We start from the raw sequence: 14,978 nt of genomic DNA on the forward strand, positions 1-14,978 counted from the left end.
CACTAATAAGATCTCGCGAAAAGGCCTTCTACGTACAAAAGTTGAGGCGATATACGTGCATATATTATGTAATGAATAATAGCATACAATGCGAGTGTATACATTTTCTACCGAACTAACCTGTAATTTTATGCGACTTAACCTATGATAACAAATGTTGATTTGACAGCTGCTACGGATTGATTCGACTTAATTTGTACACACTTAAATTATTTTACGGATTCTTGTGAAATCTCAACAGCTGAACGGCTCGGTAAAATAAATTAACGGAGTACGGTAAATTTTCACAGTACACCCGATTCTGTTTTTTGCACGGATTTTTTTACACGGCCGTGCAAAAAAAGTTTCCATACATTTTTTTTCGTCAAAACCTTATTTTTGTATGAAACGTCGAGAAATGATGTTACTTTTTTTTGCACGGTTTTTGAAATTTTGAACTGAAAACTTTTTTTGCATGGTACGCATCCCCCGTGCAAAAAACAGAATCGGGTGTATTAGGTAAAATTCACCGGAATCCGTAAAATTCCGACAAAATTACGATGTTTTATTTCATCGAACTGTTCAGCTTTTGAGATTACGTTGAAATTCACTGTAAGAGGTTAGTATGTACGAGTATACGGGACGAAACATAATATATAAATGAACTAAAAAAAGCGTTTTATGCGAGGAAACTTTTTCGCGACTTCTGGTTGTCTGGGTGTTTTTCACAACCGATCTTTAGATACCCGGAGAATTTTTCGAGCTCATTTGAAGATAAATGAAAACGACAGCTCTAGGCTTAGTTACATCCCGATGAAAATCAAACAACTCGTAATAATCTATGCATACCATATTTAGGTATCATACCATAATGAGGTATTGTTCAGCAGTCAATACCTTAATTTGATATTTTAATAATATTAAAAAAAAGATATAAAACAACCAAAAATACTTCATTGTACTTCAGGTATTGGACTACTATTGAACAATTTTACTTTTATATGAAAATTCATCAAGTGTTTTTATAGGTATGTCAATACCTGATCTTATTATTAGTTTGATGTTTGTAGAATATAGAGAATGACATATTATTTGCGGTATTTTACTCCTTATGCAGGGCTCATTCATAAATCACTAGTACACCGTTGAATATTTAATATGTCATGATGGGTCAAATGATTTTCAACATCATGTATACGCGCTTCACATCAAGAGTTTGAGATCAGCTTGGCATGAGCGCACAAAAATAACCGCGCGCTTGAGCACTTGTAATTTAATTTTAAAACGGTGAGTTGTGGGTGGTTGGTCTGTTCCACAAAATTGTTTAATTTCAGAAGTCTCACAAATTTGCAGAACACACCGACTTTCCACGGCTTACTGTTTTCGAATTAAATTAAAAAGTCTTTCGGTTACTTACTTTTGTTCTTGAATCAACCCTCTGAAACTCTATGTTAAATGACTGCAATGTAATAATTCCCTTACAGGCAAAATTTCAAGTTATTTGTAGTTCGTCAACCAAATTTCAGCCAATTGGGACAACCAGAAGCTGAGATACAGCACCCCCAAACTTGGACATTTTGTATGGAAAAACAGCATTTGGTTACTAACTTATGTCACTGACTGTTTATAGATAGATAAAATTGATTGAAATACTCCCAACAATGACATCTAAACATTTAAACGGAATCTTATGCCCTTCACAGCGTCCTTACAACTAGGTCTAGCTTACTTAAAAAGCGAAAAAGCTATAATTTTTAATACAATGAAAAGCCATACTTTTATCATATCTCAATCTCAATCGATTTTTCATTTCATCGATTCACTTCGTTGGTAGTATATTATCAATCATAGCACTATTGTCGCTTGTTTTTCCACTTTAACAGTGAATTATTATAGAAATTGGTAGCTTTAAGAGAATCCGTAACAAACATAGATCTAAAAATAAGATTTTTACTCTAGCAAGCGTCATATCACTGCTCAAGTTTATTCATACACTTCAACATCTCTAATTGATGATAATTTAGCACTTCGGATCGGTTTGAACCGTTTTTTTTTGCACCGAAATCAATAAATCAATAATCAGTGAATCAACAAAGTCAGCCATCTTGAGCTCGATGTGGATTCGGCCAAAGCTGAGGAGAGAACACGATAGGGATGTTCTGGTATTCTCAATATGTCGTAATTTTAATACGTTTCTTTACACATTCAAAATTTTTAGAATCAAACATAAAGTCAATAAAATTGAGTTTCAGAATCGTTCGAGGTATTTTATCATTGGGGGCATACCAGATGGACACAATTTTGAAATCCAAGATGGCGGCCTTCAGTTTCGGAAAATCGTTGAAATCCATATATGCAATATGGGTGTTTTCGGAACGGGCATGACGAGAGGATGACGAAAATCGATGGCCGACGCCATTTTGAAATCCAAGACGGCGATCCCATTTTGGGAAAAAAAAAATTGAAAACCCATGCAATATTAATATTTTTGGAACAGACACGACAAGGGGATGACGAAAAATCGATGTCCGACGCCATTTTGAAATCAAAAATGGCGTCCTTCGGTTTGTAAAAATCGTTAACAACCCATGATATATGGGTATTTTCGGAACGGGCGCGGCGAGGGGATGACGAAAATCAATATCCGACGCCATTTTGAAATCCAAAATGGCGGCTTTCGGTTTGGGAAAATTGTTGAAACCCCATGCAATACGGGTATTTTTGGATCGGGCACAACGAAGGGATGACGAAAATTGGTGTCTGACGCCATTTTGAAATCCAAGATGACCTTTGATTTGGGACAATCGTTGAAAGTCCATGCAATATGGGTATTTTCGGAACGGGCACGACGAAGGGATTTAGAAAATCCATGCCGGGACCACTAGTTTTGGATAAATTTGTAATTAATTTTGAGTATCTATTTTATGCATATTGACTGGTGTAATGTAAACAGAATATGGTGATATTCATTTAATGATGATATTGAAATTTAAGAGAATCAATGTTTTAAAAATAAGTTCTTTATTTCTCGAGATGTCCAAGACTGAGTTGTGATCAATTTTATCTTTGAAAACTCATTGTGCTTTATTTTATCATTTCATAATTATATCTTCGCATTTAACTCCAAAATTGTAAATTATAGAGAGTTAGTCATTGAAATCATTAGGTTCAGTGCTTCTAATGATTCACATTACAGACGTATTCCGAGGTGGTAGCATCCTCTCAGATAACAAAGAAATTTTCTGGTTGTTTAGACTTTGACAAATTAAGCCACTTTGCATATTCAGTTTTCATTCCAAAACTTATCAGGACTATCATTTGAAACGGGTCAAATGGAAAATTACCCCATTTTTTTAAATAATGTAATTGAAAAATGGTTACTCCTACAATAAAGTGTTGTGTGGACCACTTGTACATAATTGTTCTAAATTTTATTATTATATCATATTATATTATATTAAAATATTATTATCTAAATTTTATCTAAATCTTATTAGTGGCCTACACTGAAATAAAAAGATTTTCAAAACTTAAATTCGATTCAAAAAATGACTGTTTTTTTATTTCAATCAAATTTTATCTTAAGGTTACACATCTCGGAATCCAAACATGGCAGGCACAATGGCCTGTTTGTGCCCCTATTCACGATTTCAAAGGCACTAATCTGCTGAAGTAATGAACGTACAAAGTAAATCTTCTTATTTTATGCTTTCTGATAGTGCACGAAGCTAAAATAGAAATTGCACTGTAGTTTGATGCTTCTTTCGCAAGATTTGTGCCTTCAAAGTTTTGGTACATTATTGAATTTTGATTCCAAGCTGTAAGATAGACAGTAATGTTTACTACAAACCGTCCATTCATCGCGAGATGTGTACTTTTGAGAAAAATAGTTTTTGAAACAAAATTTTTTTCTTGTCTTAAATGCTTATTTTTTAGTATGCGCGTGTTATTTTGCAACAAATCTAAACAAGTGAAAGTAACAACCATTCCAGAATTCAATGAAGCTCCATAAGTTCGTCTATTTTGTATGAGCTTACTTTAAATTATCTAGAAAAAAATAGACAATAGGGTCCTGAAGCCCTGTTCCAATTTTAGTGCCAAACGCTCAAGTTTAGGCCAAAAACACATGTTTATTCAATTTTTGAAATGGTTTTGGTTTGTTTAAATCCAAAAAATATTTTTTATATTTTTTTAGATTTTGTCAAACCCCTTGGTTTAAACTCAAATTTTGGGTATATTTTGTTTTCCGTGTCTCTCTAAAAATGTCAGATAGAAACAACCCCAGTGTTAAGACTAAGACCCTTGTGGTGTTTTGGTGTGTCGACTAAGTGAACGTCAAACATGATCAAAAGTATCAAGGTTCATTTATAGACCAAATTTTTAAATTTAAGTTTAAATATGATATAGCCGTTATTTCAGCGGGAAATTTTTTCTAAAGTAGTTGCATTAACATGCTCTTTCATGTTATTTAATAAAACAAGATTTCATTAACCCGTATAGGCCTGAGTGAAAGCAAAAATCCTAAAACCCTCACCGCTCAGAGAATTCTTAATGGATTCAAATGATTTTTTGTCACTATACTGGCACACATATCTAATTTCTAGTGGACAGAGCAACGCGGAAATATTCATGTGGTCGGAGTCATTCCGGTGAATCACTGGGTCAAGTCAGGTAAAAAAAGGGCTATTTTTTGGGACATGCCAAGTTACTTTTATTTATCTGCAATGACAATCATTCTAATTTGCAAAAATCATTAAGATCTGACATAAATCATTTGAATCCGTCAAAAATTCTCTGAGCGGTAAGGATTTCAGTATGTTTGCTTTCACTCAGGCCTATACGGGTTAAACATTTAAGGACCTTATTATCTACAAGACATTCATGCAACACGTTTTTAGGAGTTTCCATTTTCAATCCCATTATTAAAAAAAAAAAATCGGGTTGAAAATTTTGGGTATCATCAAATGACAGTTCAGATAATTTTTTGGAATACTACTTATGCTAAGCGGCTTATTTTGTCAAGGTTCACACATCCACAAAATTTCATTGAAATCAGAGAAGGTGCTGCCAAACCGGAATACGATTTGGCGTGAAGTGGATTTATACCATTAAGAAATAATCATATTTATTCCAACGAAAGAAAAAAATGAAATTCGACCAAAAGCTTTATGGAAATTTTTTTGTTCAAAAATTCTTTACCATATGCATTGTTCATAACATCTGATTCCTATTAACATTTTAAGATTAAATTTAAAATATTTGAGAATGAAGCTTTTTTGTTATATTACAATCAAAAGTTTAATAATGAAAAACAAAATAATAGAATCAGTGTACATTTTTTTACGTCATCCAAATGGAATCTTTTCGCTTAAATCCAGAGCTCGGAAATCAGATTATCTTCAATAAGTCAAAATTGTCGTGTTTTCCATAGAAAACGCTTACTCTACAATACTGAAGGCATGTGTCAAGGGCAATCCAAATCAAAGATGGTCGAGTATGGCGAGTGACCGATTTGACATGGACATCGTCACTTAGGATTTGGCTGCACAAAACAAGGTATTTTTTCAAGCTTTAAAAGAAAATTCATAAAAAATGTAGGCATAGCAAACTACGGTTGAATCTTTTTAATTTTTTGCTGGATTCCGCTCATAATTTGTTGCAGAGAGTAGTGGTTGATCCATCAGGGCGTTATTGTCATTCTATTTACCCGAAGATAAAGGTAGTTCCTTTGTTTAAAAACTTGTATGTTGGGCGTAATTTTATCTGTTCTTTTTCTGGATTGATGTCCAACCATTATACTTGTAGTAGTTATTTGTACCGCATGAATATCATAGATTCAAATATTTGTGAATGCAATGAGTCTTATGAACACATTGATCATATTGTTTTTAGATGTTCTCGCTTTAATGAACCACGAGAACCTTTTTTTGAGTCAGAAAACTGCTGGAACATACTGTTCGTGATATTGTGGGAAATAAACGTCTTCCTATATTGAAAATTCTATATAAATATTCAAATGAAATTTCTTATAATGTTTGATATTTGCTGTTTTGTTTTCTGCTATCTTTTTACTTTCAGCTTTAACTAGTCCAGGATTGGCACATGGGACATGTTAATGGTTGGCTCTGTGAATCGTGTGGATGGACCTTAACTATGATGACCTCACTTAAAAGATATTTGCTCCGCAATGGATCTGCTCCGCAAAAACCTTTAAATATATATGCCTTTTTGAGAAAGATTTCGAAAGGAAATCACTCAAAGGGGCTTTTCCCTGTTTCAATTTTTTTTAAGTTAATGAACAATAATAATAATAATAATAATAATAATTGTGTTGCTGGCCCTTGTGGGAATCAGTCGTGTCCGGTTCACGGAAGAAAAAGTGGTGTTGTGTCGCTTGCTCCATTGAATTTCATCATAATCTCAACAGCTGAACATTTCTGTAAAATAAAACGTTATAATTGCGTCGAAATTCAACGGATTCCGGTGAAATTTTACCGAAAACTGTAAAAATTTACTGTACTCCGTTAATTTATTACACCGAACTTTTAAGCTGTTGAGATTACGGTAAAATTCATGGATTCCTGTAACATAATTTAAGTGTGCAGTACTTCCAACAAATTATTTTTGTGAAATGCCAATCACTCAATACTGGTCAAAAGTAAGGTCCCCAATTCGAACAATGCCTTCTGTTTTACAGTTGATTGTGATATTTTGAAACAAAAGTAATCGAAACAAATCATATTAAATATACTTCAAGAGAAATGCATTCTACTTACTGTTTGTTTGTGTAAGGAAACGTTCGAAATATAATTTTAAAAAGCTTAGTTACTAGTCGAAATAAACAAAACTGATTTTCAATAAGCTCACCTGTTACACATAAATAATGAACACATGTATATTGTCAATCAATTTCACTTATAGAGTCTGATTATTTGAATTGTGTTCAACACAAATATTGAAATTTTCACTTTTTACTATCACTTGACACACTTCACAGTGAATTAATATCTACCCTGCTAGACATTCAATTCACTCGTCATTCAAGTGTTTGCATCCTCTTAAGTTGGCCCAATTGCTTTTGATGTTTCTACTTTTTACTGTAGCAGAAATCTGTCGGAGTTTCGCTCTCATATTGGCGTGTGTGCTTTGAGAGTGAGAGTTGGTGTGTGCGCACACGGATTTTTTTTATTGCTTTCATCTTGTGTCAAGGCTTTTATGAGTGTGAACGTTCATAATTTTCAAAAGAAAGGGTGCCGGTATCGATAGTGGAATTAAAACCTAAGAACAAAAATGCCTAAAGTTCTATAATCGATCCTGCTTTTCATGAAGAGGATGGACAGATTAATGCAGTGGTTCCCAACTTTTTTGAAGCGGCGACCCCCTTTGAAGTTCAAAAATACAAGGTACTAGGCAAAAAATCTTTTCAATATTCCAATAAGGAGCTTCCATAATGAATTTTGATCACATTCTATTAAAATAAAATATGGTAAATAAATACTATATCATCACCATGATTCACTTTCATATTGGAGTTTTGTTACGGTAAAATTGTCTGAAATTCAGCAGTAAGATGCACACACGACATATTTTTCATATTTTGAAATAATAATAGCTCAGTAGCTTCTGAGAACTCTCTGTTGAAGTGAACCAAAAGTGTCGGGAATGAAATACCTAAGTAACCAAATAGCACTTCTGCCTTGCGTGTTAACATAGTGCTATTATAGAGTTAGCTAAATTAGCTGTATAATAGCCCTATAAGTCCAAAAAGGCTGATTAGCGTGCTAGTGGTTACTTGTTTATGTTTCCTTTCTATGTTCTCAAACAAAAAAAAGCCAACTATTAGGATTAAGGATTAAGGATTGCCTCGGAAATCATACCAGACAATTTTCACAAGATTTGAAAAATTTGTTCAAATATTATCCAAGGGTTTTCCTAGAACTCCATCAAGGTCTTGCCAAAAAATTGGAATATTGCCAGATATTCACAACGCATCGTCTCTGCTGGGGGTGGGACACTTCGCATAAAGACGTTTCGCATAAGGACGTTTCGCATAAGGACGTTTCGCATAAGAACGCTTCGCATAAGGACGTTTCACATAAGGACGTTTCACATACGGCCGTTTGGCATAATGGATATTTGGCATAATCAGAATTATATGCCTTCTTTAAAATGCTACCTGTTTTTGTATTCAACTGCTTTATGCGAAACGTCCAATATGCCAAACGTCCGTAAGCGAAATGTCTTTATGCGGAATGGGTCACCCCCGTCTCTGCTAGTTATCTTTAGTCGAAACAGTTCGTTCTTTATTTCGTCAGGAATTCTCCAAAAAAAACCTTGTCGAATATCAGGAAAGTCGGCAGAATTCTACCAAACATCACTATTGCAGACATCAGTCGAAAATCTAAACTAAAATCCTTAAGATAGATTTGAAAGAATTTTGTGTATCAGAGAAGAATTTCAAAGTAATTTACCTTGACTGCGCGCCGATTGTCAGAATGACATCGTAAGTATTTTATCAGTTTTTGTGGTATTAATAAAAGTAAAATAAAGTTTGTTCAATATTTGTGTATCAAAAATGTTCAACTTGGTAATAATACTCTCTTGTAAAAGAAAAAAGAGAAAATTAATCATGAAAAAAACTTCAATTATCTATGATCTCGCGGACCCCCTAAAAAGTTGTCAGGGCCCCCTAGGGGTCCGCGGACCACCGGTTGAGAAAACCTGGATGAATGGCTTACTTTTCCTAAAAAACAGTACCGTAATCCGGGGTATCATTGATCAGCGGGGTAACATTGATCGGAATGACTCATCTCGTTAAAAGTTCGTATCATCATTTATTGATGGAACATTTCCAAATCATGAATGGTGCTTCTCTTTCTTATATTCATAAGCTAATGTAAGTGAGGGTTTTTGCGAAAATTGCGTTTACATTATGCGTAAACTTGTAAACTTTTTGAAACAATGATTTCAATGGGTAAGGATGACACTACCGAAGATTCATGTCTCACATACGTTCTGCAAACATTATGAGCAAGGAAAATGCGGTTCTTACCAAAAATGGCATCGCCGAAAACGATTCCGTTGTCAAAACTTTGATAATTATGCTCAATTAGGCAACATTAACGAATTACTGTTAAGAACATAGAATTCAATTAGGAAATTGCCTACCTTTAGGCGTATTCCGTGGTTCGAGGTGTTTTTAATTTTAAAATAACTCAAAAAGTAAATGACTTGTAAGCGTTTGGCCTTCATATTCGGCTTTGGGGGTCATGATTTAAGTAATTAACGTCATTTTCAATATTACCGAACGTTGTTTACATAGGTGATCAATGTTACCCCATATCAGCTAAATCAAAAAATCACTTAAAACATTTTTTTAAACATGGTTAAATTTTTCAAAAAACAAAATACAATATATATTCACGAGCTGTGGGTGGCAGTACTTGTTTAAAAAATATAAATTTGGCAACATTTGCATTTAGAAACGAAATATTCAAGAAAAATTTATAAAAAATGATCAATGTTACACCGGATTACGGATAGTCACTAAAATTATAGTGACGACTTCCTTCGGAAGGGAAGTAAAGCCGTTGGTCCCGAGATGAACTAGCCCAGGGCTAAAAATCTCGTTAATAAAGTCAAACCAACCAACCAACGGTACTGAAAAGTGCTAGTTAAGCACTGTTAACGGTGCTAAAAAGTAGCACTTTTCAGTTATATTTTGGGGATTGGTCGAATTAAATATCCGTTTTTCTTCACACGCTTTTCTTTTGATTTCAATGGATTCTGTGCTAACCGGGAAGTTATCTTCTGATTCTGCGTCCGTTGGGTAATCCCTATCCAATTCAAGTGATTATAATTTGGATTCAAAACGTAAAAAGGACGTAGAGGAGCGGTAGAGTAAGCTCCTTTAGCCTTTAGCATTAGCCTTAGAATGCTAATGTCGCGACTGTTCGTGTGACCAACATCTAGTTTGCCACGCTCTGACAGTTTGAGTCAGAGGTGTCAAATATATTTTTTTTAATCATTTCATGGTGTAATGTGTAAAGCGACAACTTTTATTTTATATAGTATTTGTAGAAAGCGACTTGTATGCAAGTTTTGAATGCGATTTTGGAAACGTGCATTTCATTTTGAACTGTGATATTGAATATCGCATATATTTAAATGAACTATTGAATTTTAGTTAATTTTGACAATGAAATAATATATGATTAAATGAGAAATAAATCAACACGAGTAATAAATTAACATTGAAGAACATGAAAATATAATATAATTATATTACACTTAATGTACATCTGCATTTATATTGAATAAATCTTAAAATGATATTTACAAAAAGTGACCTGATTTCACAGTATCTGGTAATTAATTGTAAGATTTTTTCCCTCCATAGCCGAAATTCTTTTTGCCGTTTTCAGTATTCTTGCGTATCACAGCTAACCTGATGACGAGTGTTAAGCAAATGTTCTGTTCTTTAACCAAGTTTGTCTTTATCATTGTTATGTACTTTTATCAAGCTATGCGTTTTAAAAATCACTAAAACCCTGACCGTCATACATAAACCTGCTTTTTTGACGACCACCTCTGTTGACAATATAATTTAAATCTCTACTCTGGTTTTATTTTGTGTTTCTTCTGAGACTTGTTCAATTTGGTTAGGTTAAAACATTGCACTGCGATGCAAACACAACATAAATTACGTTTGACATTCGTTGTCACTGCCTTGTGCTCTAGTCTGCTGAGAACTAATCAGAAATTTTGCTTTGTGCTCGGCGATTCCAATCTCGGTGAAAAACTCAAAAAAAAAAAATGCCGACATTCAAGGAAAAATCATTTTTTCAATTTACAAAGGTGTATATGACATCAATAACTATTTATGATATATTGTATTTGAATTTGCTCATTTAAAATCATTCATAATGGCCAAACGGCCATTATGCCAAACGGCCATTATGCCAAACGGCCATTATGCCAAACGACTGAATGCCAAATGACCTTATATACCAAACTTTTATTCGATTGTACCCTTAACTATAAGAATATCTTTTCAATTATATTGGTATTTAAGCGATCTTAGAAATATAATATAAGTTGATAAAAATAGGTAGAATGAATTTTAATACCCTGTGATTAATCCGCGCATGAATTTGGTACAATATTTAGAGAAAATCTGATATAATTGGAAACAAAAAAATCTAAGTTCGAATCCGACGAGCAGTGGTGTTAAACCAAAATATTACAAATAGAGCTTTGAATTGAAAAGCTTAGATGCCCAGTAGTGAGTAATCTCTCAATGTAAGTCACGAAACATAGTTTTTAAATCTATACTGTGTTTCTTTTCATAAAATAACATTTCGATTTTTTATGTTTGAAATACATTTTATTATAAATATCCTAAAACAAAAAATAATTTAACTATTATAAATTTTCTGCCTGATTAGGCTCTATCGTTACCCTCGCGTAAGGACTATTGGCTCCAACTTTTCGCAACTGCACTTGTTGACGAGGTCTTATGGCAATATATACAAGATATACCGCAGCGATGACCAGTACGATCAAAAGGATTATTAGAAGCACGTTAAACATAGTGTAGATCCATGATTTCTCTACTTTGCATTGCAACTTATTGATATCCACCTCGGATAGTTGAGCTCCTCTTAGGGAGGCTGGTTTTGCACATGTTGCCATCGTAGTGAAAGACGTTTCTTTCAACCATCGAATTTGACAGTCACAATTTAGAGGGGTTCCTGTGAGATCTAGCGTTTTAAGTTGCTCGAAAGCAAATTGGAGAGATGAGTTCAGCGTTCGTACGTTAGTTCCTTTCAGAATCAGTTCCTCCAATACGGTGTCGGTTTCGTTCAGCACTACATTTTTTCCAAAAACATGTGGATCTATCATGGATAGATTTCGTGATCCTTGCAAATTAAGATGTGTCAACCGAGGAAGTCCAAATAGTGCATATTCATCTAGTCTGTAGAGATTGGGCATATCTTCCATGGTTAAACTTTGAAGGTTGGATAAATGAGGTAGGAAGTTTGCTGACATCAATCGAATAGGATTGTTGCTGATATCAAGGTGAGAAAGCGCTCTTGGAAGTTTTTGAATCTGTGTTAGCTGATTAGAGCTAAGAATGATGTGATCTAAACCAACTCCATTGGAGAGATCTATCTGAACGAGGCTACAGTTTTCAAGCTCTATAATGCTTAATCTGGGTGTAACGCCGAGCTTTAAGAAAATATCATTTTCTGATTTGTTGAAAAATTCACCCAAAGGATTGTTCGACAGCACCAAATGTTCCAAATGGTTAAACGGAGAGAACGCATTGGGCTGAATCGTTTTGATTTGATTTTCAGCTAGGTTCAGTTTGCGAAGTATTTTCAATCCTTCAAATGCATTGCTGTTGATAAGCGCGATTTCATTTTCACTTAAATCCAGCTCCACCAGGCTGGAAATATTGACAAAGTTCTTATCTTGCAAAGTTGTTATCTTGTTGTTGCGCATACTAAGATATTTCAATTTATCACCGCTGAAGTTTGGAATCGACGTGAACTTATTGTACGAGAAATCCAATCTGATGGTTGCTTGCGGTAAAACTTCTGCCTGGAAAATGTCATTTTGTAGGTGATGATCCTGGCAGCTAATAACTACCACTGGGATTCCCCATGGAGGCGAATTTTCCACATCACAGTCACAATACTTGCCACCAGCATCGTCGGTTGGATCTATTAGCGGTTTATCAAAGTTACACAACTTAGTCATCATAGCACCGGTGTCATCTTCCTGTGCCTGTGCGATCACAGCACAGGCAGTCAGAATATTAATTAGAAAGCACAATTTTCCGAACGTAATTTTAGCCATGCTCTTTTTCTCTGGTAATTTTACCCCTCTTTGTTAGGTTGGTTTCCCTTTTCTGAGCACCACAATGATACGAGTTTTCCTCAATATATTTATACCTTCCTTATCAGTTTATGTTGATCACAAGTTTAATTTTAATTAAAATTATCATTCCTCATCAAATATTTAAGCTCACAACGTTTTCCACTTTTCACAGCTGCTGAATGTACCTTCTTCCTGGATTTTTTTCCCTTTTCTGGAAGCTTCCTTCTCCAGAGAGGTAGAGTTTTTAATTAGTATGAATCAACCATTAATTAACTGCCGGTCTTTCCCTTCCGCCTAGTGACATCGACTGCTCTGGGGCTTCTGGCATTCCAATCGTACGAGGGAATGTCCTTCACACGCATAATTTTCTTTTCACAGATAATCTGAAGCAGCTCCTATAGTAACCCTCTTTCCAACAAATAGTCAGGCAAATAACTTCTGTGCATTCGATTCCTTTAGCTTTTCTCGCTTTAGTGCAAAATGATTTCCGGCTTCTCGGAAGTGTGGTTCAATCAACAGTATTATTTTATATGCGTATCTATACTGGTACCTCTTCTTTGATTCTCAATCGAATTGTTGTGAGTTCCAAAGTTTAGATTACTTTTCAGATTTGGAGCACGGAAATTGAATCAATCAGACTACCTTCTACGGAACGCTCCACTGACTGCTATAGGTGATGCATTTTGCGTTATCGGGGAGGCTACATTCAGTCACAATATCAGGGAGAGAGAGTGTTTACCAACTGATAACAAAAACCGCTAAATAGATAAGCTTACGGTGCTGCTTGAAATCAGCTCGTGACGTTTCGGAACGTAATCGAATTGTATTACGTTTCTGGGAACGGCATGAGCAATTGCTCCTGGAAATCTACCGTTTAGTTCGCCAGGTGTGACGTTAGGCATAGTTATCTCTGTTTATAGCATAACTTTAGAACTGTTACGTATGCGTTTGAACTGTATCTGCACAAAGATATGTTTTTTATACAGAGATGTAATATTTTTAAAAATTATCAATTTCATTTTCATCACTATTGAAACCATGAAGCTTCTATACCGATGGCATCAGTGGTGACGCATGGTAGCTTATTATTTTACAAGCGATTTCAATTACAGCTAGGGTTGATGTATTAATTATAGATACAATATGTCGACATTATAGGGTAAAATAAGATTTCAGTTATGTTTCTAATACGTAAGCATAATATCAAAATTTGTTTTTGACAATTCGAAGAGTCATCAAAACTTTGAAGAATAACAGAAACGGTTTATGGTAAATTAAAGTACTGAAAAAGATCATACTTAAAGGAAATAATCAAAAATGATGGACTGAAATTCAGGTGTACATACTTTCAGATAAGCTGAGAAGTATGCTCTGTCCCACTTGAGACGTAAAGGATGAAAGTTAAATAATTATGGGAAAATTGCTCCAATGATAATGATTTATGCAGGTAATCTGATTCTTAATGCAACCAAAGAGAGTGAGTTACCGATCAACGATCTGGGCGCTATTCAAAAAGCGCATGAAATCGACAATGGGGCCCAGATAGCCGTAGCGGTAAACGCGCAGCTATTCAGTTAGACCAAGCTGAGGGTCGTGGGTTCGAATCCCACCGGTCGAGGATCTTTTCGGGTTGGAAATTTTCTCGACTTCCCAGGGCATAAGATACTCTATGCCACACCTGCCACACGATATACGAATGCAAAAATGATCTTTGTAAAGTAAGCTCTCAGTTAATAACTGTGGAAGTGCTCATAAGAACACTAAGCTGAGCAGCAGGCTCAGTCCCAGTGGGGACGTAAGGCCAGAAAGAAGAAGATGAAATCGACAAAGTCCAAAATTGTGGCTGATAGGCGGAACTGAACGCGATAGGGCCCGCCTTCGAAGCAGTGTCACGATAGATGGGGATACCCCAGGTAACAATTTGAAGCTGCTCAAACGCTTTTATAGCTAATTCAATTCAGCCTTTGTTTGAACAAAAGCTGTCCATAGCCTGCATTCACTGTTGTTCAGCAATTAAACATCTAATTCTGGCGATTTTATTCAGCCTTAAGCTTAATTGAAGCTATATAGAAGGCTGAATAAAGGTCTAGCATGCGCTTATTCAGGCCTCTTTC

General features: G+C 34.9%; 1 protein-coding gene across 1 annotated transcript; it reads right to left on the reverse strand.

The window, feature by feature from the left end:
• Positions 1-12,188: 12,188 nt before the first annotated feature.
• On the reverse strand, positions 12,189-12,843 carry LOC110678161 (slit homolog 1 protein-like). Its single transcript, XM_021850782.1, has 2 exons — positions 12,252-12,843; positions 12,189-12,193 (listed from the first exon to the last, which is right to left on the reverse strand). Exons 1-2 carry the CDS (start codon positions 12,841-12,843, stop codon positions 12,189-12,191), a joined length of 597 nt encoding a protein of 198 aa, XP_021706474.1.
• Between the last annotated feature and the right edge of the window lie 2,135 nt (positions 12,844-14,978).

This window comes from Aedes aegypti, chromosome 3 (genome assembly GCF_002204515.2).
Source record: "Aedes aegypti strain LVP_AGWG chromosome 3, AaegL5.0 Primary Assembly, whole genome shotgun sequence".
Taxonomy (NCBI): domain Eukaryota; kingdom Metazoa; phylum Arthropoda; class Insecta; order Diptera; family Culicidae; genus Aedes; species Aedes aegypti.

Excerpts from the sequence above, each read along its gene's own strand:
- LOC110678161 (XM_021850782.1), bottom strand. The coding sequence starts at position 12,843 with ATGGCTAAAATTACGTTCGGAAAATTGTGCTTTCTAATTAATATTCTG.